The 27,107-nt window shown below is 42.3% G+C and overlaps 1 protein-coding gene across 1 annotated transcript in view; it reads right to left on the reverse strand.

Annotated features, from left to right (window-relative positions):
* Positions 1 to 1,216: 1,216 nt before the first annotated feature.
* LOC126331235 (succinate--CoA ligase [ADP-forming] subunit beta, mitochondrial) overlaps positions 1,217 to 27,107 on the reverse strand; it is a 75,774-nt gene continuing 49,883 nt past the window's right edge. The window contains exons 8-10 of the mRNA XM_049996455.1: positions 18,787 to 18,906; positions 5,212 to 5,372; positions 1,217 to 1,504 (exon numbers count right to left, since the gene is read on the reverse strand). Of these exons, the coding sequence (XP_049852412.1) occupies positions 1,477 to 1,504; positions 5,212 to 5,372; positions 18,787 to 18,906 (309 nt within the window). The 3' untranslated portion in view covers positions 1,217 to 1,476. The remainder of the gene's footprint in view (positions 1,505 to 5,211; positions 5,373 to 18,786; positions 18,907 to 27,107) is intronic.

Genomic DNA, 27,107 nt, shown 5'->3' on the forward strand with positions numbered 1-27,107 from the left:
AAAGATCCACTCAATTTATTAGCCCAAATACTCCCATTCCTTCATAACATTCTCCTTAAATGTAATTCTTCTGTCACATCTCACAGTTTGATTGTCCCTTGGCAAGCTTAATCTCAATCTCACTCTGTGGGTTTTCCTAAGGGTGTTCCAAGAAATCAGTGAATGAAAACCTATTAGGGATTGAAAAGGAACTAGTTGTAAGGGTCCCAGTTGCCTTTGTTATTGTTAGAAAAACTATGGATATTTGTGAGACGACAAAAAAATTTTTATGCACTGTCAGGTGTTCAGCGAGTCTGGCTAATGTCACCTTCAATGGTTATCATGAGCTTAAATTGTTGCTACAGGTTGTGTCAAAATTCTAAATACCCATTTCTGATTGTTAATTCTAAATCTCAAGTATCTAGTTTGCTGTCAACTGCGACCCGTGTAATCTTGTCCCTAAGGATTTGGGACTCCCAATAATGAATTCAACCAAACACACAATTTTCAAAACAATTCATCTCCTCTTTTTTTACACTTCATGCTTCTTCCACAGCCACCTGATTTATTATATACAAATGCTATGTTAGTATTTGAAGTCACACCTGGTATTAATGTAGAGAGAACATTGCTGCATACAAAACGAAATTCAGCTCCTATGATGGATTTCAGTATCATGAGAACAATATGTACCAACTATAGTTAAGTCTGCAAACTGATGAAAGATAAGGCAAGTTTCCACTCCATCTACTGAACTATGTCAGAAGGAGCAACTAAAGTCTTTCTTTAACATTATACCAACTTTTCCCCAGAGTTTCTTATGAATCACAAAGGAATGCAGCACACACTCGCATGGAGAATGTTTCTTTTGCAATAAATATATGTTAATATTATACAGAATACAGAAGTTATTAACACACACACACACACACACACACACACACACACACACACACACACAAAAGAATCTAAGGATACCACAGCACGCTGCACTGTACTGTACTGTACTGTACTGTACTATACTGTACCACTAAAATGAAAATTGTTTTTCAGTCATCCTGAATAGCAGTTTTAACATTCCTCTGGAAAAGACCCTTTTCTCCACCACAAATGTTGCTTGCCCTTAAATTCAGAGACAGATCGTATACACATAAATAGGTAATGCAATCTGTACTATTTATATCCAAGCGTGGAGTCTCTACTACATCACAATGTTTTAATACCAAAAAAATAACTCTTTTTAAACAGTAACAAAATTGTTGTCTTTTATTCAACATTTACATGGGAAAATTTTCATTTTTTTAACATATGTTAATGGCATCAAACAATAATATTCATTCACACAACAGTCATAATAATTACACAGATTTAACAAATTATGGTCTTCACAAAGGAAATATTTCAAGGAAGGAAAAAGGATAAAATTGATCACAGTCTCTTTCACAACAATATTGAAAGAATGAATTCGTGAATTAAACTGTCTTCTTAACCAATTTTTCATTTGTCACAATACGGTAGCCCATTGCTGCAAGAAGTCAAGAAAATAATGACACAAAACAATTATTGAATTCTTGAAAATAATATTAGTGCTACACAGCTGATACTACTTACAGGGGAATGTCTTACACAATATTATCTGTGTTGTTACTTCCATCAAGTTAACTAAGGGTAGTTCACCACTATATGATAGCAAACATCAATCATGGTGCAAAATATGAGAAAGGGAAAAATACAATACAAATAATAAAAATGAAATATAATTAAGAAAACTTATAGTTACTAAGCACTGCTCATCATAATCAGATCTATAACGTGGGCACCATGAGAAGAGTTATGCACTGTTATTAGGGCTGTAAGAAATGTTGCTAGACCAGAGATTCCCAAAATTTTTCTCTGACTGGACACTTTGAGAATCCTAGTACTCTGATTGAACATCCAGTTCCTCTCCCGCCCCCTCCCCCCTCTGCCCCCCAAATGTTGGGACAAATGTCATATTATTAATAGTTTTCCCATGGCACACTGTTTGGGAAACCCTGTGCTAGACTAAGATGTAGTTTTTGCACGGTTATAGTCTAATAATAAAACATTGCCCTTCTCATGGGAGTTTCAGTAACCAACTACACATTTATGTTATAAAATGAACAGTCCTTTTGAAGACAAACAACATGGTGATAAGAAAACAATGAACAGCTTACCGAAGTGTAAAACAGAATTGCACAAACACCACAAAAACCTGTGACCACTTGTTATCAAAATCCTGAACTACATATAATCATCTGTAAGACAACACTGGCAGTACAGAAAAGATGTTTGGGATGTACAGTATATTATAAAAAATGTGAACATTTCATTATAAAACTCTCATGCTCCGTTAAGTTCTTTCACAATACAGATGGACTACCTTTTGCATAGTGAGAGAATGTCTCCCTCACTCCTGCAGCTTAGACAATGGCTTTTCAGATATTGCAACTACTGATGTATGGGGTATGAAGACACTAAAAGTAACACTGTATATAAAGCTATTTATACAATATAATGCAAAAAGTTTGAAAGCTTTTTTCTTTGGTATGAGGATCCATAATAACAAGCAACCTGCCACATGGCAATATTTCTGGGGAGGGGAGGGAGTGAGGAAAAAAGAGTAATCTGTGAGCACAAACATCAAAAACCAAGTGTTACAACAGACAAAAAACTTTTATGGTGATTTATAATCAGGCTGATTTGACGAATGAGGTTCATTTTAGCCAGCCATTAATACTGCAGAATCAGTAAGAAACATTGGATTTGGCAGCTAATGACTAAGTCCATATCATGTCACAATCATTGTAGATTAAGAATAAACTTTATCGGACAAGGAAAGTTTTATTACAATCAACTCAGTATTCACCTGAAGCAATTAGTAAACAAACACATCTTAAAACAAAATATCCTGACAGTGAAACTGAGCACCTGTTCCTGAAGCTGTAGCGCTATGCCCACTGTGTCAGTGCTACCCACTTCCACTATGTCAACCTCACATATCTGGAGACATAAGTAAAATACTTCTATCACCAACATAAAGAGAAGCTTGTACACAAACTTGCTTACAACTTTTACAAATATCAAAGGATATATAAGAAATCATTAACATTTCCAGAATCTACAATATAAACCAATCATGCTTCTGAAATGTAATTAAAAAACATTTCTATTAAGTTTTAAGTTTCCACCCGTGAATACTCTCTCCTTTCTATACAAACTCCTCCCTCTTAAACAAGACAATCAATACATTTCAGAGAAGAAAAAAGGAGAATGAACAAAAATTTTAAACTTACACGATTATGAATAGCCACTTACAGAAACTTAAAGATTATTTAACTTCAGTGATAGCCTGATGGCAACATCATTTTGCCAAATTTCTATTGTTACAATGGTGAACGAAACTAATCAAAATTATATTTTGGAAATTATTTAAAATATCATTCTAAATTGTCAAAATATTCATAACTGTTTTACCAGTCAAGGCATGTATTATTTATAAAGAAATCATCAAACATTTAATAAACTCAAATCCATTTCATCAAACAAACATTTACGGTGTTATCAGAAAATTGTTACATTTATTAAAACACAAGAGTATAAATTCCATACAGTTCATTTTTCAAATTAAATTGGCCTAGTAAAATGTTGCAACTGAAAAAGATATAATATCAAATAACAATTTTACCGTAAGTTATTTTTGTTAACTGCAGGGAGCTCTCAATTTTGTAGCTGCCACGAAACACATTTACAAGCATTACTTCTTTCTTAGGAAGTTTAGAATCCTGTCCCTGAAGAGCATGTGATTAACACAGTTTCTAAACTTAAAGCATTCACTGACTTCTCAGTAACTGATCGGATGACTTATAATAAGCATTACCCGAACCATAGGAACTATATTTGACCATAAAATCTTTCCTGTTATACATCTGTGTCACTAATTCACAAAAACTCCTTGAAAATATGTTCATGTTTCAGGCTCTTCTGAGGCGCAGAAAAGTGTATTCTGTGAGTGGATGATGGTAATTTCTTTTGAAGTGCAAACTTGGCTTATTTGGGACCTAATACATTTGCCACTTATTGCATATATGCCCATTTTCATATTATGCACCAGCTAAAATTTCTCTCTGTTCTGTTTTACCATAAATTATTGTTATAATTAAACAGCTCAAAGTGTTTGGTAAGTCACAATTTTTGAATTGTCACTATCACTGCATATAAATATAACAAAAACTAAACAGTTTTTTTTCAGTCATTTATGCTGCAATGGTCTCCACTGAAGAACAAACCAGAGAAAAGCACAGCATCTAGCACATTTCTGCTGAAATTATTCTCTGCTAAAAGATTTCAAGCTCAAAACTTTGATATATAATTGTCATTCAAATAAGTAAAATGAATTAAACATAAAAACTAAATACCTCTGATACGGCGAAATCAGATATAGCAAACACGTCAATGAGTGTCTGTAATGTTCAATATCTCAACACTATTTACATTAAATAAATAAATATTTACAAAAAAATAAATTAAAAGCACAACATCATCAAAATAAAGGATACACTAACTTACGAAGCAAACAAAGTTCCGACCAAAAGCATTTCATATACAATTTATTGTGTTAAACCCTCCATGGCAAAAATGTACTGTCCACGAAATCAACAAAGGGAAAATGTGATTTACTAGTAGTTGAATGTTACAATTATCCTCATGTTTTCTCATATTTTCTGAACATGGAACCTTAATTCTGAATATCAGAGTTGAGATTCCATTTTGGTGTGCCATCAGTCAAAACAATAGACAAATAAAAATCTCTGCACTAAAAACTGCACCAGCTTCCCTAGTTCTTGCCTGCTGTGAATGACATATTATCCTGGGTACATCAGTTTATAAGCAAATCAAATACTATTTCAAGACACACAGCTGCTTACTTCTTAAAAGTCCAGTCATAATCTGAAGCGAAGCAAAGCAAAGCTTAAACCAAGCATGCACAGTATTTACTATGATCTGTAAGCTCAGATAAAATACTTTTAAATAAGTAACAAAGTACAATACATAAAATAACAAATCAATTCTACAAATGTTACTACAGCCTTCTATTAGCTATAAAAGCCACACTGCATATATTAAGAACTACCTAAATTAAATGTGATCTACATTTATTCATAAAGTAAAAACAAAATAAAAAAGAAAAACTTAAGTAGCTAAACTTATTACAGGGGAATCTCAAAATTGACATCTAGTTTTGCCGATCTTGCAAGGCTGACAATGTTGGACAGTTTCACAGCAAGTCTTGCAGCTTCCTCTAAATTATCACAAGCCAAGATCTTCAATCCCGATGCTGCTATCAGAACTTTTGCATCATCCACATTTGTACCCTGAAAAAATTACGCAGCATAAAATACCAATACTGGAATACTAACAAATATAAGAACATATTAAGTTAACTGCTACCATTTATAGACTCAGCCAAAATTATCTTCAATGGTCAGAGTACTTTTACTCTTGCAGTGATACTAACAACTTAATCAGAACATTGCTACACAGCAAACAAATATTAAGAAGGCTGTGATGAAAATATTGATATTATTAACTATATTATTAACTATATTATTGACTGGATGCTATGGTAACATGCATGCTAGTTTTTTAAAATTTCTTGATAATGCCAAAACACCACACAGATGTATGCATTATTGCACTCCAAACTGGCTTTTATCTTCTTGAGTTGAAAGTGTTCCTGCTATTTTGTTTACTTTTTGTGTGTTACAAAATCCAATTTGTCTTGTAATAGGGAAAGAGTTTCTTGTTATATTCCCAGAGGATTCCACCTGCTGAGTATATCCCTCCAATAGGGATTTAGAGCTTTGCAGCGCGTTGGCAGAGTTAAAGATAAATGATAGTTTATATGCAGATGATCAAAAAAAGAAGAAAATGACTGATAAGTGAGGTGTGTGCTGTATTCAGTTGTCTGTCAAGCTAATACACTCATGTTTATAAATTAAGGATAATGCTAATACATGGCGAAACAAGTGAAACAATGCTCTGGTGGGAGGTTTGCGGGTTTAAATCACCTCGGGGTATGACCATGCAGTGCATTTCAGCTGCAGTCGTCACACGGTGGCTCTGGCAGCAGTCCACATACACAGAGGTGTGTCGGTGCATGTCAGAGTACGGTGTAGTGAGTAAATGTGCAAACGTTTTCAAACATGCTAATGGTGACTGTTTGTTGAAAATGGCCCAGAGAACACATATGGATAACATTATGAGGCATAGAATACTAGGGCAACTGGAGGCTGGTCAAATGAAGCAGGTCACAGGACGGGCACTCTGTATACCACAATCTCAAGATTATGGCAACGATTCCAGCGCAACATGTCCAGGCATTACAGAATGGGACGTCCACAGTGTACAACACCACAAGAAGACTGATATCTCACCATCAGTGCCCACAGACAGCCACGGAGTACTACAGGTAGCCTTACTCGGGACCTTACTACAGCCTCTGGAACAATTGTCTCCAGACACACAATCTGCAGATGATTGAACAGACATTGTTTATTCGCCCGAAGACCTGCATGGTGCATTCCTCTGTCTCCTGGTCACAGGAGAGCGCATAAAGCATGGCGTCAGGAACACAGTACTTCGTCATTGGAACAGTAGTCCCAGGTTATTTTCATGGACGAGTCCAGGTATAGTCTGAACAGTGATTCTCGCCGGGTTTTCATCTGGCGAGAACCAGGAACCCGATACTAACCCCTTAATGTCCTTGAAAGGGAACTATATGGAGGTCGTGATTTGATGGTGTGGGGTGGGATTATGACTGGTGCATGTACACCCCTGCATGTCTGACAGAGGAACTGAAACAGGTCAGGTGTACTGGGACATCATTTTGCACCAGTATGTCCACCTTTCCAGGGGTACAGTGAGTCCCACCTTCCTGCTGACGGGTGATAAAGCAAGGCCCCACTGAGCTGCCATCGTGGAGGAGTACCTTGAAACAGAAGTTATCAGATGAATGGAGTGGCCTGCCTGTTCTCCAGACCTAAACCCCATTGAGCACATCTGGGATGCTCTCGGTTGACATATCACTGCATGTCTTCAAACCCCTAGGACACTTCAGAAGCTCCGACAGGCACTGGTGCAAGAATGGGAGGCTATACCCCAGCAGCTGCTCAACCACCTGATCCAGAGTATGCCAACCCATTGTGCGGCCTGTGTACATGTGCTTTGTCATCATATGCTATATTGATGTCGGGGCACAGGTGCAGAAAACAATGGCGTTTTTTAGCATATGTGTTTTTGGACGGTTTTCTCAACTTATCACCAATACCGTGGACTTGCAGATCTGTGTCATGTGTGTTCCCTATGTGCCTTTGCTATTAGCGCCAGTTATGTCTAGTGCCACGTTGTGTGGCACCACGTTCTGCAATTATCATTAATTTACGAGCACGAGTGTAGTTTAGTGCCACATCGTATATAGTGAACAATGCTCACCATAGTGTATCTGTTTTTGTCTTCCAACTAGTGACACAAGCAAACCTTCTCTATGCAGATGATGGTACAGACCTTTAGTCAGTATCTGCAGTACCTAATAATCCTACTACTTCTAATGGAAGTGTGATAATGAAGAGTAAAATCAGTCACACATGCCAATGTTCTTGGAACAAATGGGCATATTCTCAAATTTCCCCAATGGCAGAGAGCAGTTTGTTATTTTACTCATTTCTTTGATGACTGTACAATCCAAGACATTACTGTTTCTGTGAACGCAGACGACAAGTAACTGCTAGGGCATTTAAAATTCTTTTCTTTGCCATTTTCACGTCCTTTTATGCTATTATGGTAGATATTTGAACCGTACCTACTTATATGAAGGTATATTCTTTTAATCCATTATTTTTCCCTTTTCAATGATGCAATTTCTACATTTTGCAATGCCATTTAACAGCAACCCATAATTAAAGGAGTGCAGAGGCAAGTACTTAGTGTAAATAGGGCAGTGTTAATCAAAAAAGATATTGAAGCAGTTTTCCTGTTACTGACAGTTAACTTCTCTTGTGGTTTCATTTACAATGATTTTAACAAACAGTTACAGAGCTCTTGGAATAATTAAAAATTCCTGATGTAACAATATCAGAGAATACTAACAGCAAGTTAATTTTGTATTCCATTTTAAAATTAATCACTGATCAAATAATAATAAATTTTCACAATTCACCATGTGGCAATAGCCATCCAAGTTGATTATCACTGCCTTTCTTCCTGCAAATAAGTTCCACTATGGGAACACTGAGCTACTCAGTGATTTGTCACTCAATATGAAACTTCATGGCAGATCAAAACTGCATGCTGGACCAGAACTCAATCCTGGGACCTTTGTGTTTCGCAGGCAAGTGCTCCTCCAACTGAGCTACCTGAGGATGACTCATGACCTATCCTCACAGCTTTACTTCCACCAGTACCTCTATCCTATCTTCCAAACTTCACGAGATTTTCACTCTGTAGTGGAGTGTGCACTGACATGAATCTTCCTGGCAGATTAAAACTGTGTGCCAAATCGAGGCTCGGGCAAGTGCTCTACGGTCTGAGCTACCCAAGCACGACTCGCACCCTGCCCTTACAGGAGAGCTTCTGTGAAGTTTGGAAGCTAGGAGACAAGGTACTGGCAGAACTAAAGCTGTGAGGACGGGGCGTGAGTTGTGCTCGGGTAGCTCAGATGGTAGAGCACTTGCCCGTGAAAGGCAAACGTCCCTGAGTTCGGGTCTCGATCTGGCACACAGTTTTAATCTGCCAGGAAGTTTCTCCTGTGCTATTTGTGGGACTAGCACTCCCGGAAGAAAGGATGTTGTTGGGACATGGCTTAGCCATAACATGGAATATGTTTCCAGAATGATGCACTTGTTTGTGAAAGGCAAAATCCAGGGTTCAAGTTACAGTCTGGGACATAGTTTTAAACAGCCAGGACATTTCATATTGGCACTCACTCCACTGCAGAGTGAAAATTCATTCTGTATTTGACGCATACTTCCAAAACACTGTGCTCAGTACCTTTAACAATAATGGTAACACATGCCTGCATGGATGTTCATTCAAGATTTTAAAACTTAACTCTTCAGAAATCAAAATCACATTCCACTAAACTCTACATCTAACAATGTTAGTGTGTGCATATCTTGTAGATATTAATTACGAGTTAACAAATGTTCATTAAAATTCACTTTCATATTAAAAAGTGTGTACCATTGCTTTTGCTTCTTAGGTGCTTACTGGCAAATTTATTTTGTCTTAAAAGTAAATACCCAGTATCTTAAATGAAATGTTGAAGATCAGCTATTTGTCTAAAGTTAACACTGCTAATGTTGAATTGACTATTACAACTGTTGGAGAGTAGTATAAAAGAAACCACAAAGGAATTACCCAAACAGGACAAAAATTGGTACATGTGATGTATATGTAAAAAAATAAAATTTCTGAAAAGCTGGACGATTTATTTAAGAGAAAGAGCTTCACAGACTAAACAAGTCAATAAAGCACTGGTCCACCTAACACCCTCATGTAAGCTGTTATTCGGTTTAACACTGATAAGCTTTGTTGGATGTACTACTGAGGGATATTGTGTTGAATTCTGTCAAACTGACACATTAGATCGTCAAAATCGTGAGTTGGTTGGAGGGCCCTGCTCATAATGCTCCAAACGGTTTCATTTGGGAAGAAATCCGGCAACCTTGTCGGCCAAGGCAGTGTTTGGCAAGCATGAAGACTAGCAGTAGGTACTCTCCTCATGTGGGCGTGGGCATTACTTTGCTGAAATGTAAGTCCACCATGGCTTGCCATAAAGGCCACAAAACGGGTTAGAATATCGTCAACATACTGCTGTGCTGTAAGGGTGCTGCAGGTGACAAAGAGGTCATGCTATGAAAAGAAACCCAAGACCATCCATCACTCCTGGTTGTCGGGCAGTATGGCGGGCAACAATCAGGTTGGTATCCTACTGCTGTCCGGAGTGCTGCTGTTGCATGTGATCTGCACCCTAGAAGATGTTGCTGTCTGTATTTCACTACTACTCTAGCATAGCACTACGGAACATTGTAGGGGGAACAGCGACACGAGCTTTGCTGGAAGAGAGAACTACGATGATTTTGTGTGTGTGTGTGTGTGTGTGTGTGTGTGTGTGTGTGTGTGTGTGTGTGTGTGTGTGTGTAGGGGGTTGAGCAAGCAGCAAATTTCATCATGCCATCAACCCTGGGAATCTGCCCCGAGTATTTGTGTGTGTGTGTGTGTGTGTGTGTGTGTGTGTGTGTGTGTGTGTGTGTGTAGGGGGTTGAGCAAGCAGCAAATTTCATCATGCCATCAACCCTGGGAATCTGCCCCGAGTACTTTGGCTTTTTATGAACATCTAACAAATTTCAACTACAGTTTGCCTGCAGCCATTTGTACTCAGAGTCAAACTGACTTTGGACAAATACTCAACAATATCACACTTTCTGCAGGAGACGATGAAAGTCTGAATTGGAGCTAGTGATGTACTTGTGTGTTTTGTGCAGCGATGTTGTCGGTGCTTACTGTGAGGTTCGATAGGAAAAATAGGGGTGTGTGTCAGCTGCTGGTTCTACACGGCCAGTGACATAGCGGCAGGCAGACAATACGTTTGGAAGCAAGAGAGATAATAACATTCTCATGTCAGTATAGAAACAAAATCCGCTATTTAATCAGAAGGTTGGGGGGGGGGGGGGGGGGGGGGGAGTTGTGTTCCCATGTCCCACCGTAACCACAACCTCACAAATCACAACATATTCAAATGAAACAGCAAAATAATTGTAACAATGAAGATATGTTTCACAGCCACACACGTTAGGATGATGATGATTATAAATACTGGTACCACAGTTAACAGGCTAACCTAATGAAGATAAAAATTAATGTAAACAGTTCTTTTTGTTTATTTTTCCTTGTATTATCAAAATACAGACAATCAATAAATGCCATAAGTTTAGAATATGTGTAAATTTAGTTTATTAAAAACAAAGATTCCAAGACTTACCAAGCGGGAAAGCGCTGGTAGACAGGCACAATAAAATAACACACACACACACACACACACACAAAATTTCTAGCTTTCGCAACCAACGATTGCTTCTTCAGGAAAGAGAGAAGGAGAGGGAAAGACGAAAGGATGTGGGTTTTAAGGGAGAGGGTAAGGAGTCATTCCAACCGCAAATTAGAACAGCATGCCACACTCCACCTCAAAAAACTATCCAATCTCCTGGTTTCCCACCTCCGGAATGGCAACTCACTCACCCTCCACAACCTTTCCAACAAACCTCAACCGCCTCTCATTGCACACAGACCCAGTCTCTCCCATCTACTCAATCTCCCACTTCCAGCTTCACTCCCCCCAACACCTCAAAATTCTAGTCAACACAATCTGGAACCACAACACCCAAATTCAGTAGTTAACCTTTCCTCCAAACCTCTCTCCCAATCCAAAACCTCTGTCCTATCCAAAGGCCTCACCTTCAGCCCCACTCCCAGATTCAACCAAACTGCCCTTGTCAAAGATTTACTGTCCTACACTCGTAGTCTCTGCTGGAAATATCACTTTGCCATGAAGAAAAATAATCCTGATCCCACTCCTAATGATCCAACTCCCCAAGACACTATCCAAATTGAACCCAGCCTGGAACAGTTCCATCCTCCATCACAGCGGGACCCACCTCCTCTTCCTCAAAATCACCCTCTCCAAACCTTCCAGGAATTTCTCACTTCCAGCCTTTCCTCTCACAATCTTTCTTGAAAAACCTTAATCCTACTCATAACATCACCACAGCCGAAGCCCAGGCTATCCGTGATCTGAAAGCTGACCGATCCATCATCATTCTTCCGGCTGACAAGGGTTCCACGACCGTGGTACTTTATCGTCGGGAGTATGTGGCTGAGGGACTGTGTCAGCTTTCAGACAACTCTACACACAAAGTTTGCCAAGGTAATCCCATTCCTGATGTCCAGGCGGAGCTTCAAGGAATCCTCAGAACCTTAGACCCCCTACAAAACCTTTCACCTGACTCCATCAAACTCCTGACCCCACCGACACCTCGCACTCCTACCTTCTACCTACTTCCTAAAATTCACAAACCCAAACATCCTGGCCGCCCCATTGTAGCTGGTTACCAAGCCCCCACAGAACGTATCTCTGCCTACGTAGATCAACACCTTCAACCCATTACGTACAGTCTCCCATCCTTCATCAAAGACACCAACCACTTTCTCGAACACCTGGAATCCTTACCCAATCTGTTACCCCCGGAAAACATCCTTGTAACCATTGATGCCACTTCCTTACACACAAATATTCAGCACGTCCAGGGCCTTGCTGCGATGGAGCACTTCCTTTCACGCCGATTACCTGCCACCCCACCTAAAACCTCTTTCCCCATTACCTTAGCCAGCTTCATCCTGACCCACAACTTCTTCACTTTTGAAGGCCAGACATACCAACAATTAAAGGGAACAGCCATGGGTACCAGGATGGCCCCCTCGTATGCCAACCTATTTATGGGTCGCTTAGAGAAAGTCTTCTTGGTTACCCAAGCCTGCCAACCCAAAGTTTGGTACAGATTTATTGATGACATCTTCATGATCTGGACTCACAGTGAAGAACAACTCCAGAATTTCCTCTCCAACGTCAACTCATTGGTTCCATCAGATTCACCTGGTCCTACTCCAAATCCCATGCCACTTTCCTTGACGTTGACCTCCATCTGTCCAATAGCCAGCTTCACACATCCGTCCACATCAAACCCACCAACAAGCAACAGTACCTCCATTATGACAGCTGCCACCCATTCCATATCAAACGGTCCCTTCCCTACAGCCTGGGCCTTCGTGGCAAACGAATCTGCTCCAGTCCTGAATCCCTGGACCATTACACCAACAACCTGAAAACAGCTTTCACATCCCGCAACTACCCTCCCGACCTGGTACAGAAGCAAATAACCAGAGCCACTTCCTCATCCCCTCCCACAGAAGAACCCCAAAAGTGCACCACTTGTGACAGGATACTTCCCGGGACTGGGTCAGACTCTGAATGTGGCTCTCCAGCAGGGATAGGACTTCCTAAAATCCTGCCCCGAAATGAGATCCATCCTTCATGAAATCCTCCCCACTCCACCAAGAGTGTCTTTCCGCCGTCCACCTAACCTTCGTAACCTCTTGGTTCATCCCTATGAAATCCCCAAACCACCTTCCCTACCCTCTGGCTCCTACCCTTGTAACCGCCCCCGGTGTAAAACCTGTCCTATGCACCCTCCCACCACCACCTACTCCAGTCCTGTAACCCGGAAGGTGTACACGATCAAAGGCAGAGCCACGTGAGAAAGCACCCATGTGATTTACCAACTGACCTGCCTACACTGTGACGCTTTCTGTGTGGGAATGACCAGCAACAAACTGTCCATTCGCATGAATGGACACAGGCAGACAGTGTTTGTTGGTAATGAGGATCACCCTGTGGCAAAACATGCATTGGTGCACGGCCAGCACATCTTGGCACAGTGTTACACCGTTCGGGTTATCTGGATACTTCCCACCAACACCAACCTATCCGAACTCCGGAGATGGGAACTTGCCCTTCAATATATCCTCTCTTCTCGTTATCCACCAGGCCTCAATCTCCGCTAATTTCTAGTTGCCGCCACTCATACCTCACCTGTCATTCAACATCATCTTTGCCTCCGCACTTCCGCCTCGACTGACATCTCTGCCCAAACTCTTTGCCTTTAAATATGTCTGCTTGTGTCTATGTATGTATGGATGGATGTGTGTGTGCGTGCGTGCGCACTCGTGCGTGCGCGTGTGTGAGAGAGAGAGAGTGTCAGTGTGAGTGTGAGTGTGAGTGTGAGTGTGAGTGTGTGTCTGTTCTTTTTTCCCGCTAGGGTGAGTCTTTCCACTCCTGGGACTGGAATGACTCCTTGCCCTCTCCCTTAGAACCCACATCCTTTCGTCTTTCCCTCTCCTTCCCTCTTTCCTGAAGAAGCAATCGTTGGTTGCGAAAGCTTGAAATTTTGTGTGTTTGTGTTTGTATGTTATTTTATTGTGCCTGTCTACCGGCACTTTACCGCTTGGTAAGTCTTGGAATTTTTGTTTTTAATATATTTTTCCCATGTGGAAGTTTCTTTCTATTTTATGTAAATTTAGTTTTTTAGACACATCCCTTATGTCAATAAAAGTGTAATTTTATTACTCAGAATACGTTAAAAAAAAAAAATTTACTTGAGGGACTTAAAAAAAAAAAAAGTTGTCTTGTACTTGGGTAAACACGGTATTAAATGTAAACATGAGTGTTTAAACGCATCATTATCTCTCTCCTCATGATAATCAAGGCTATGGAAAGTCCTTGATGGAATATACATAATGAAGCACTAACAGTAAAAACTCACTTGAATAACCAGCAGACACAACAAGACCTAGAATGTTGCTAGCTTTTGGATGAGTCCTCGCACAGAGGTATAGTGGGCACTAGCATGCAGATGACACAGGTTGAGAAGCAGCCACTGGCATTACACATTTTGTGCTGAGGGGAGTGTTCTGAAACATTGTTCACCGTAGTTTGGCAGTGGCTGTACATTTAGATGGACAGAAGGTTTTAGATCATGCACACACAAAATGCTGTGCAAAGTTAAAGCACTGCTGGTATATCGTATGTCCGCTTTCAGTAGGTGGCCATGCCTGTAATAAGGTAACTCTGTGATGGGACTGGAGGATGTGTTGGACAGGTGCATGGGGAAGTTGTTCTACCCAGGTCACCCACAAAGCTAAGATCCACTGGCAAAAGTTTGGAAGTAAATATGGTGTAAGGATGTACTTGAGTGTTTCATAGCTTTGGTTGGGCAATAGAATACCTCTTTGGGAAGGGTGAGAAGATTGTGGGTAAAATGTTGCTCATAATCCGACATGAAAATACACTATGTAATCAAAAGTATCTGGAGACGCCCAAAAACTTAAGTTTTTCATATTAGATGCATTGTGCTGCCACCTTCTGCCAGGTACTCCATATCAGTGAACTTAGTAGTCATTAGACATCTTGCGAGAGCAGAATGGGGCTGTCTGTGGAACTTCAAATGTGGTCAGATGATTGGGTGTCACGTCATACATCTGAATGTGAGATTTCCACACTTGTAAACATCCCAAGGTCCACTGTTTTTTATGTGATAGTGAAGCAGAAACATGAAGGGACGCATACAGCGCAAAAGTGTACAGGCCAACCTCGTCTGTTGACTGACAAGGATCGCTGACAGTTGAAGAGGGTATAATGTGTAATAGGCAGACATCTACCCAGACTATCACACAAGAATTCCAAACTGCATCAGGATCCACTGCGAGTCCTTTGCCGTCTCTGACAGAATTACAATGTCATCGGCGAACCTCAAAGTTTTTATTTCTTCTCCATGGATTTTAATACCTACACCGAACTTTTCTTTTGTTTCCTTCACTGCTTGCTCAACACACACATTGAATAACATCGGGGAGAGGCTACAACCCTCTCTCACTCCCTTCGCAACCACTGCTTCCCTTTCATGTCCCTCGACTCTTCTAACTGCCATCTGGTTTCTGTACAAATTGTAAATAGCCTTTCGCTCTCTGTATTTGAAAGAGAGTATTCCAGTCAACATTGTCAAAAGCTTTCTCTAAGTCTACAAATGCTAGAAACGTAGGTTTGCCTTTCCTTAATCTAGCTTCTAAGATAAGTCGTAGGGTCAGTATTGCCTCATTTCTACGGAATCCAAACTGATCTTCCCCGAGGTCGGATTCTACTAGTTTTTCCATTCGTCTGTAAAAAATTCGCATTAGTATTTTGCAGCTGAGACTTATTAAGCCGACAGTTCGGTAATTTTTCCATCTGTCAACACTTGCTTTCTTTGGGATTGGAATTATTATATTCTTCTTGAAGTCTGAGGGTATTTCACCTGTCTCATACATCTTGCTCACCGGATGGTAGAGTTTTGTCACGACTGGATCTCCCAAGGCCGTCAGTAGTTCCAATGGAATGTTGTCTACTCTGGGGGCCTTGTTTCGACTCAGGTCTTTCAGTGCTGTGTCAAACTCTTCACGCAGTATCGTATCTCCCATTTCATCTTCATCTACATCCTCTTCCATTTCCATAATATTGTCCTCAAGTACATTGCCCTTGTATAGACCCTCTATATACTCCTTCCACCTTTCTGCTTTCCCTTCTTTGCTTAGAACTAGGTTTCCATCTGAGCTCTGCATGTTGATACAAGTGGTTCTCTTATCTCCAAACGTCTCTTCAATTTTCCTGTAGGCAGTATCTATCTTACCCCTAGTGAGATAAGCTTCTACATCCTTACATTTGTCCTCTAGCCATCCGTGCTTAGCCATTTTGCACTTCCTGTCGATCTCATTTTTGAGACATTTGTATTCCTTTTTGCCTGCTTCATTTACTGCATTTTTATATTTTCTCCTTTCATCAATTAAATTCAATATTTCTTCTGTTACCCAAGGATTTCTACTAGCCCTCGTCTTTTTGCCTACTTGATCCTCTGCTGCCTTCTCTACTTCATCCCTCAAAGCTACCCATTCTTCTTCTATTTTATTTCTTTCCCCAATTCCTGTCAATTGCTCCCTTATGCTCTCCCTAAAACTCTGTACAATCTCTGGTTCTTTCAGTTTATCCAGGTCCCATCTCCTTAAATTCCCACCTTTTTGCAGTTTCTTCAGTTTTAATCTACAGGTCATAACCAATAGATTGTGGTCAGAGTCCACATCTGCCCCTGGAAATGTCTTACAATTTAAAACCTGGTTCCTAAATCTCTGTCTTACCATTATATAATCTATCTGAAACCTGTCAGTATCACCAGGCTTCTTCCATGCCTTCTTTTATGATTACCTATGATTAAGTTGTGCTCTGTGCAAAATTCTACCAGGCGGCTGCTTCTTTCATTTCTTTGCCCCAGTCCATATTCACCTACTACGTTTCCTTCTCTCCCTTTTCCTACTACCGAATTCCAGTCACCCGTGAATATTAAATTTTCGTCACCATTTACTATCTGAGTAATTTCTTTTATTTGATCATACATTTCTTCAATTTCTTCGTCATCTGCAGAGCTAGTTGGCATATAAACTTGTACTACTGTAGTAGGTGTGGGCTTCGTATATCTTGGCCACAATAATGCGTTCACTATACTGTTTGTAGTAGCTTACTCTCATTCCTATTTTCCTATTTATTATTAATCCTACTCCTGCATTACCCCTATTTGATTTTGTGTTTATAACCCTGTAGTCACCTGACCAGACGTCTTGTTCCTTCTGCCACCGAACTTTACTAATTCCCACTATATCTAACTTTAACCTATCCATTTCCCTTTTCAAATTTTCTAACCTATCTGCCCGATTAAAGGATCTGACATTCCACACTCCAATCCGTAGAATGCCAGTTTTCTTTCTCCTGATAATGACATCCTCTTGAGTAGTCACCGCCCGGAGATCCGAATGGGGGACTATTTTACCTCCGGAATATTTCATCCAAGAGGATGCCATCATCATTTAATCATACAGTAAAGCTGCATGCCCTCGGGAAAAATTACGGCCATAGTTTCCCCTTGCTTTCAGCCGTTCGCAGTACCAGCACAGCAAGGCCGTTTTGGTTAGTGTTACAAGGCCAGATCAGTCAATCATCCAGACTGTTGCCCCTGCAACTACTGAAAAGGCTGCTGCCCTCTTCAGGAACCATACGTTTGTCTGGCCGCTCAACAGATACCCCTCCATTGTGGTTGAACCTACGGTACGGCTATCTGTATCGCTGAGGCACGCAAGCCTCCCCACCAACGGCAAGGTCCATGGCTCATGGGGGGCTTCCCTATATATAGGAACTTAATGATCCTGGACACCCCACTGAAGCTGATCCTTGTATTCCCACAGAAAGCTCTTTGTTCTTGTTGACCAATACCTTCAAGCCCATGGCCTAGCTTTGCATATCAAAGACTTGAACACCACTTCTTTCATTGCCTCACAACCATCCTCATCACATTACTGCATAGAAAAACTTACACCTCACATGCTACATCTTTTCGCACAATTATTTTTCCTTTAGAGGTGAAGACACTCAACACAAACCCAAGGTTTGGCCATACACACACTCATATGACCCATCCAGGTCAACTTGATTTTGGACCATCTACAAAAAACCATTTTAACCATGCAAAATGCCCAACTTTTTTCAGTTCAAGTTCACTGATTATATCTTCATGATACGGAAGCAGAGCCAAGGTACCATATCCTCATTTCTCCAGAACACAAATACTTGCTCTCTCATCCACTTCAGCTTGTTCTCCTCAGCCTCTTTTATGCAAACCTCTGTCCATGTCATGTTCACCAATGATCCACAGTACTTGCATTTGAATAGCTGGCATCCTCTTTGCCCTCTGAAGTGTCTCCCACAGTCTGGTCATCCCATGGGCAATGCACATGCAGCAATGAACAATCACTTGCCTAGTATGCTGAAGGTTTCACTACGGCCTTCTCAGGCAGGAATTACACCCCCCCCCCCCCCTCACTCACTCACTCACTCACAGAGAGAGAGAGAGAGAGAGAGAGAGAGAGAGAGAGAGAGAGAGAGAGAGAGAGAGTTGCAATTCTCTCTCCTTTTCTTAGCATTTCTTTGTTAATTTGTATCTCTATTAGTCTCTCACATTTTGTAACCTTTTTTCCCTTCTTTGCTCTCTTGTTTCAGTGTAACCTTGACAAATAGTGTGTGTAGATCAACTTGTTCCATACCTGTAGCCTGCAGATGATAGGAAGTCGAAGATTAAGCTCTTTAGCAGCAGCTATAATACCTTCTGCTATGACATCGCACCTCATTATTCCACCGAAGATGTTGACCAAGATGGCATGAACCTAGAATTAAAATTTTAATCCATCACACCTCACATAATTTTGCACTAACAGAATACATAAAAAGTAAAAAGATAAAAAGTTAAAGAAAGAGGGGGGGGGGGGCATCTTATTTCCAATCGCTGAGACAATGATTGGTTCGATGATGACAAGTGGGAATCAAATTACAATTGTTTGATCTTAAGTTTTCATAAATTTAAATCATTGCCATTTCAAGGGAAAGAGAAATATAGGAAACTGCAAGGAACTGCAAACCCACACAATAGACAGGCGATAAACCATTTACAGAAAAGAAACCTCAAGCAGCACTATTTAAAACTTTTTGAAGCTAGAGATGAAATAAGCAATTTAATTATTGTCACACATGCAGTTTACTTGAACTTTGTCAATATCAAGGCTTTAAAGGTGGAACACATGCTCAGTTGGAAGATACTGGGTGAAATAAAAGAAACCAACTAGAGAGTTACCAGGAGACACACATGAAAGTAAAGATAACATTAAAGCATCTTCGCAAGGTATGGATATGAAACCTATTCTTCCAATAAACAATACTCTTTTACAGTTTGGTTAGAACAGGCATCGCCTGTAGGGGAACAACAATCTTAAGCACATAGCACATAATTTCCATTTCTTGCCAGTTTCAATAGTTGGGTGCAAGAATGATCATAACTGTGGGAAATAATATGTTACAGCAACATCAAATGAAATAAAAGCACAGATTCAATTTACAACACAGTAAGTCACTTTTGGTGGCCACTGGACACATGTTACATATTTACAACACCAACATCCAATATAAAATGGACCAAGTTGCCTGTGTGACAGTTAGCATAACCTCTATGGTCAAGTACATTCAAAGATAAACCAGGAAGACATTTCTTACTGGATGAGCATAAGAGCCCTAATAAATACACATATTGGTGGAAGCTACCTCAGATTGTTGCAATGAAAAACAACCATTTCGGCATAGAAAGGTGGGGAACAAACAGTACTTTTACGAACATTAACACATCTGAAATACCCAACCAGTTATTTAATAAACCAATGAGGAAGAAAGATGTTTATGATACTGTCAGTGCCATTATGACTGTTCTTAGTACTTGCACTCTTGCTTAAATATGAATAATTTGGTGCATTTTTATACCCATAATATGGAAATCAGCAGATGCAATGCAACTAGATGACCCACAAACACAGTACCATATAATGTTGTCCCTTGAGGTCATTCCAGTTTTCTCCAATTTCTGTTTTAATACAGCCACGAGTACACAATAATACTCTTCCATTAAAACAGTCATTGTTTAAGTTTTTAAAATCATGATTCCAGACTTCTGGCACCCATAGTAGAGTTTTGAATGGACGAGGGACCGGTACAAGCGGAGCAGGGTCGTTCTACTGGAACCCGAGCAAGTACCATTGAGGGCATGTAGGATACTGAGGAACTGTGTACAGCATGCTGACAGGAAAGAGACATGGGAGGACAAAGAGTATTTCCCATTGAACATCAGCCCCAGGAATTTTGTAGTTTCAATGAATGGAAGGGCAACAGGCCCAAGATGTAAAGATGGTGGAAGAAACCATTTTCTCCACCAGAAATTCATACAGGCAGTTTTGTCAGTGGAAAAACAAAAGCCATTGTCGATGTTCCAGGAGCAAAGACAAACAAGGTATCGCTGAAGACGCCGCTCAGTGAGACAGGTCCGTGGAGAGAACTGCAATAGATGGCAACATTGTCAACAAAACAGGAGCTGGCGATGCCCAGTGGGATACAGGCCATTGTAGGGTTAATGGTGATAGCAAAGAGGACGACACTCACGACAGAACCCTGAGGCACACTGTTTTCCTAGATAAAGGTGTCCAACAAAGCAAAAACCCCATGCACCTTGAAAACTCAATTCCTGAAGGAAACAGGACAGGTGGCCACAGAAGACCCATGTGTAAAGAGTACAGAGGATACCAGTTCCCAGCAGGTGTCTTAGGCCTTCTCCAAATCGAAAAACATGGCCACAGTCTGGGATTTTCACAGAAAACCATTCACGACATGGGTGGACAAAGCGATGAGATGGTGAACTGCTGAATGCCAAGCTCCAAATTCACATTGTGCATTCATCAGTAAATTGTGAGACTCAAGCCACCATACCAACCAGACATGAATCAAACATTCCATCACCTTGCAAATTTAGCTGGTATGAGATGGGGCGGTAACTGGAAGGAAGGCTTTTGTCCTTACCGGGCTTAGGTATGGGGATGACTGTGGATTATGCCAGCACTCCGGAAATGTGCCCTCTGCCCAGACGTGGTTGTACGTGTTAAGCAGAAAGTGCTTGCCCGCAAGAGAAATGTGCAGCAACATCTGAATGTGGATGGCGTCTGGCCCTGGGGTGGAGGATCAGGATGAACTGAGAGCATGATCTAGCTCACTCACAGTAATGGCAGCATTGTAGTACTCACGATTTGGAGAAGAGAAGGGTATCACCCAAGCCTCCTCCGCTCGTTTCCAATGGAGGAATGCAGGGTGATAGTGGGAAGAGATTGAAACTTCCGTAAAATGGTGGCCCAAGATGTTGGAGATAGCAATAGTGCCCACAATGACACCACCTGCTACTGTCAGGCCAGAGATTGGGGAATGGATCTTGGTCCTAGAGAGCCATCTGAGGTTGACCCACACAACAGAGGAAGGGGTGTAAGTGTTAAAAGGACTAGTGAATGAAATCCAGCTAACTCTTTCTATAACGAAGAACGTGATGACACTCTACACACATCTGTTTATAATGAATGCAGTACACCACCACCACAGAATGACATTAAAAATGCGGAGAGCACGTCTCTGTGCGCGAATTGCTTTGCGGCATGCCCCAGTCCACCAAGGGACTGTGACATGATGTGGTAAAGAGGCAAGTGCAAAGAATGGAACGCTCTGCAGCAGTAAGGATAATGTTTTTGAGATATTCCACCTGGGCATCACAACTGGGGAAATCTTGTTCTTCAAAGGTCACCAGGGAGGAGTAAAGCTGCAGTCCGCCTTAGTAAGCTGCCATTTTGGCGTTCATGTGGATGGGGTAGGAGTCAGCGAATGGATGAAACACGGGAAATGGTTGCTTGAGTAGGTGTCCGAAAGAATGGACCACCCAAGACAATGGGAAAGCTGGGCAGTGCAGAAGGATAGGTCCAAATGGGAATAGGTGTGCGAGGAGTCAGAAAGGAAAGCAAAAATGGGGGAGGTAGCAGCCCAGTAAGCTGAAGGAAGTCTGCCCTGGTGACACTGAATGACAGAGGGAAAAAAGTGAGGTGAGGAAGGAAAAGGCGAACGGCAACAGCTCGAAGATGGGTAGTCAAGGAGATGGGTTGACTATGAATGTCATCTCATATGAGCAGCATCACGCCCCCAAGAGATGTAATGCTGACCTCAGGTGAAAGGGGAAGGGGGAAGGGGGGAAAATCTATAAGTAATGTGGAAGCTCAAAGCAGTTGTGAGGGTGCAATTTCATTTCCTGAAGGCACAGTAGAAGGGGATGCTGTGATGCTAAAAGAAGCCATAAATCCTCTTTGTGGGACCGAAGGCCGCGAACGTTACATTAGACGACAGTCATGGTGAAGAAGAGATGTAGGGTTGTTAACTCAGTGGCTGCTGAGTGAGAGCCGGTGGAAAGTTGCAACTGCTGGGCATAGAAGGAGGAGGATCCTGCTCCATGGGGTCCACAGAAGCATCAGCTTGCTTGCGCAGTCTGTCCGTGGAGTCAAAAGCTCAAAAACAGTGGGTGGTGCACATCAGCTATACAGACGCCGGACGGGCTAAAGTACCACATGGCGACACTGTCGAAGAGGGTCTTTGAGTTGGCAAAGGAGACGACCGTTTGCCTTTGGTGGACTACTTGGAGCCGTTCTGGTTAGAGGAAGACTCTGGTTGTTTGGCTGGAAGAACGGAGGAAGTCTGCATGGGAGTACTCCTTCTGTCCCTTCCGGCCCACCGGTAGTGTAGCTGGTGGCTTTGCCCCTCGAGATGAGAGTTTGACAGTTTGTTGCATAGCTGGACAGTGGGCGGGGGCGGGGTGGGGTGTGGGTATGGCATGGCGATGCTATCTTGACCGTGGGCGATTTCACAGCCTCAGAACTTAATGAGGTCGTGTGTCTGCATGGCCGTGTCCTTCATCAAGCGAAGGGTAACAAGAACAGAACTATAGGTGCCAGATGGGAGAACAGAGGGTTTGCCACTAGCCATTAACTTGAGAGCTACTGGGTAAAGCACATTTTCCTTTATCCGGATCTCTTTGACAGCCCGCTCATCTCGATACATGGTTACACATTTGGTTGGTTGGCCGATTGGGGTTGAAGGGACCAAACAGCAAGATCATTAGTCCCTTGTTTCAAAGGTGGTCCATTCGGACAGATGTATATCTCTGAAGAGTCATAATGATAAAAGGTAAAAAGCTAAAAATCCTAAAAGTGTGCTCGTGTTGTCAATGGTAAAAACAAAAGGAGGGAAGTCAGTAAGTAGGCAACCCCAAGGTGGGAAATATCCCACCTCAGATGCAGTACAGGCAATACCACCAGCTATTCAAAAGCGATAAAAACAGAGTACAAGGGAGAACAAAAGGATCTTGGCCAGGGAGGAGAGTCAGGAATCTCCAAACACAACTTACAGTGTGAGACACCCCAAACCTGCCCCTACTCCAGATGGAGATCAAAAACTTTACAACTGAAAATAAAAACAACTTTCACGGAGGAAACAGAGAACCAGTTCCACCATCCGGGAATCATCCACCAATATTGAAGCTAAAGTGCACGGAATTCTGCACTTAGAAAGTACAGCCTAAAGAAGGGGGCATTCCACCAAAATTGAGTGAGCGAAGTAGGATTTGATATAAAGCCATAAATCCGCCGCAGGAGGGTTTACAGGGAAGGAGGGGGGGGGGGGGGGGGTAAGTGACTGCTCCCCTAACCAAATTATCAGCATGCTCATTACCTGGGATACCCACATGGCCAGGGACCCAAAGGAAGTCAACAGAACAAGCAGCACGAAGATCAGTGAGATGGTCATAGATGGCCAAGAACAAGGGATGGCGGGAAAAAACACCAGTCAAGAGCCTGAAGGCCGCTCACTGAAACCGTACATGACAAAACGCGGTTGAGTTGGGACTGTTTAATAAAGGTAAGGACCTGGGAAATTGGCACCAATTCCACAGTAAACACCCCACATGCAGTTGGCAGGAGATGATTTTCCATGTCAACAGAGGATGTGAAGGCATACCCCATGCGATCAGCACATTTAGAGCCTACAGTGTAAAACACAATAGCATCCCAAAACTCCCATAAAATGCGGTGGAAAAAACAACAGAACACCATCGGGGGGACGGAATCGTTTGGACCTCGGCGGAGATCCAGAAAGGAAGCTAAAAATCACTGCGAAGAGAGACAAGGCGGAGCCAGCCGCCCGAGGGCGGGAATCAGGTGGGCAACGTCCTTGGTCTGGGAACAGGATAGAATAGGAAGGATGAGTGGGAGAGGAATGGACAGCGATTGCATAAGAAACCAGAAGCTGGGACCGCCGAACAGAAAGGGAGGAGGGGGTTCCCAGCCTCAACCAGGAGACTATCAACAGGGTTAGTAGGTGGCCAAACAGATACCACGAATGTGGACCGGATCCTGGAGGTGCAGTATGAAAGGAGCAGCTGAACCATAAACTTGACAACCATAGTCCAAGCGAGACAGCACTAAAGCCCGATAAAGGTGTGGGCAAGGGAGCAAAGGACATTGAGTTTACGAGAACATCCTATCTTCAGAAGTCTGATATGAGGCAGCCAAGTGAGCTTGTTGTCGAAAAGACCTAGGACACGAATCTGTGGGACAACAGGTAAATGTTAGGCATTGAGACAGAGCTCCGGATCGGGATGGACTGTAGTACAATGACAGAAGTGGACCACCCACGATTTGAAAGGAGAGAACTGAAATCCATGTGAGAGGGTCCAAGCAGAGGAATGTCTTATAGCACCCTGGAGCTCCCGCCATCGAAGAGAGAATAACCCTAATGCAGCAATCATCCACATACAGAGCAGGGTTGACCAAAGGACCGACGGAGGCCACAAGTCCATTTATAGCAATGAGGAAAAGAAGCACACTCAAGACAGAACCCTGTGGGATTCCATTCTCCTGGGTCCATGGGGAACTAAAAAGCGTACCAACCTGAACCCTGAACAATCGATGAAACAAGAACTGGCAAATTAAAACTGGGAGTGGGCCCCGAAGACCCCACTCATTAAGTGTAAGTAATATATGATGGCACCAAGCTGTGTCATAGGCCTTGTGAAGGTCGACAAATACTGCAACCAAATGGCAGCACTGGGAAAAAGCCTGCCGAACTGCAGATTCCAAGCGAAGTAAGTGATCGATCGGAGACAGACCCTCTTGGAAGCCACACTGGGAAGGGGAAAATAGATCACGAGATCCGAGGACCCAACTGAGCCAACAGGCTGCCATTCCTGCAAGTAATTTACAAATGTTTGTCAGACTAATTGGCCGATAGCTTTCGACAAACAGGGGGTTCTTACCAGGCTTAAGGACAGGAACCACAACGCTATCCCTCCATTGAGAAGGGAAGTCACCCTGGAGCCAAATACGGTTAAACAGCCAGAGAAGATGTTGCTCTTGTGGAGCACTGAGATGTTGAAGCAGTTGGTTATGAATAGAGTCTGGGCCAGGGGCCGTATCAGGAGAAGAAGATAGTGGAGAAAGAAGTTCCCATTCAGTAAAAGGTTTGTTATAAGATTCTGACTGACAAGGGGTAAAACATAAGGCGGAATCTTCAGCCCGCTGTTTTTGGTGAAGGAAAGCAGCCGGATAGGAGGCTGATGCTGTTGCAAAATGGGTCGCAAGATGTTCCGCGAGAATCAACGAGTCTGTGCAAAGGCCATCCGGGAGATGAAGGCCCAGAAGGGTAGACTCTTGACAGCAACCTTGGAGAGAACGAAGTGTAGCCCATACCCGTGACATAGGGACAGTATAACCAAGGGTAGAAACAAAGCATTCCCAACACATCTGTTTGCTCCAGTTGATTAAGTAAAGGGCTTTAGCGCGAAGGCGTTTAAAGGTAATAAAGTTGGCAACGGACTGGTGCCTCTTAAGGTGTTGCAAAGCTCAACTGCGATCACGGAGGGCAATGGCAATGGCATTACTTCACCACGGGACTTGCCAGCAGCAAAATGGTCCAGATGAGTGTGGGGTAGCAAGGCTAGCAGCATGAACAATCGCATCAGACACGCCACATAGGACATCATCAATACAAACTGACAAAAAGGGAGAAAAACCGACCTGTGCAGTATATGGAGGCCAATCAATGCATTGGAAAGACCAACGAGGTAACCTGTCCATCAGGGAGCGAGAGAATCAATGGGAAATGGTCACTATCACAAAGATCGTTGTGTGGCGACCAGTGTAATGAAGGAAAGGAGAAGAAAGAAAAAGTTCAATGGCCGAAAAGGTACCATGACCGGCAATGACATGAGTGGGGGAGCCATCGTTAAGAAGGCACAAGTCATGGTCTGCAAGAAACTAGTCTATGAGAAGACCCGACTAGATCGAAATGCACTGCCCCACAAGGGAAGATGAGCATTAAAAACCCCGAGGAGGAGGAAGGGAGGGGGAAGTTGCTGAAGAAGGGCAGTTAAGGCAGCAGGTGTAAGAGTCCTGTCAGGAGGGAGATAAATATAGCATATTGTGACCCCAGAGTCCAGGTGGACCCTAACATCAACCGCTTCCAATGTAGTTAGAAGAGGAATCCACGTACTAGCAACGTCTGTACGGACCAATGTACAAACTCCACCAGAGGCCCGCAGGGGACCAATCCGATTTCAACAGAAAGCACGGAAGCCATGTAGGGTCAGTGAGTGATCATCAGTAAAATGAGATTCCTGCAGAACCACACAAGCTGCAGAGTAAAACAAAATAAGGGATGTCAAATCTGGAAGGTGACAGTAATATCCATTACAATTCCATTGGATAACCAGAGAACTACGATTCAAATTGGGGGGTGAACAGGCTAAAGCCAGTCATGCCTCCGGGTCACCATCTGTCACTGACAAGGAGAGGGCGACATCCATGAACAGCAGGTCAGAGTCAGGTTGCCAAGGTGGGGACGGGACCTCTGGTGACACCAGAGGCTCTTTGTCCTGGGACTTATGTTTCTTCTTCTTTTCTGTTTGAGATCTAGG

Source organism: Schistocerca gregaria, chromosome 2 (assembly GCF_023897955.1).
Source record: "Schistocerca gregaria isolate iqSchGreg1 chromosome 2, iqSchGreg1.2, whole genome shotgun sequence".
Classification (NCBI taxonomy): Eukaryota; Metazoa; Arthropoda; class Insecta; order Orthoptera; family Acrididae; genus Schistocerca; species Schistocerca gregaria.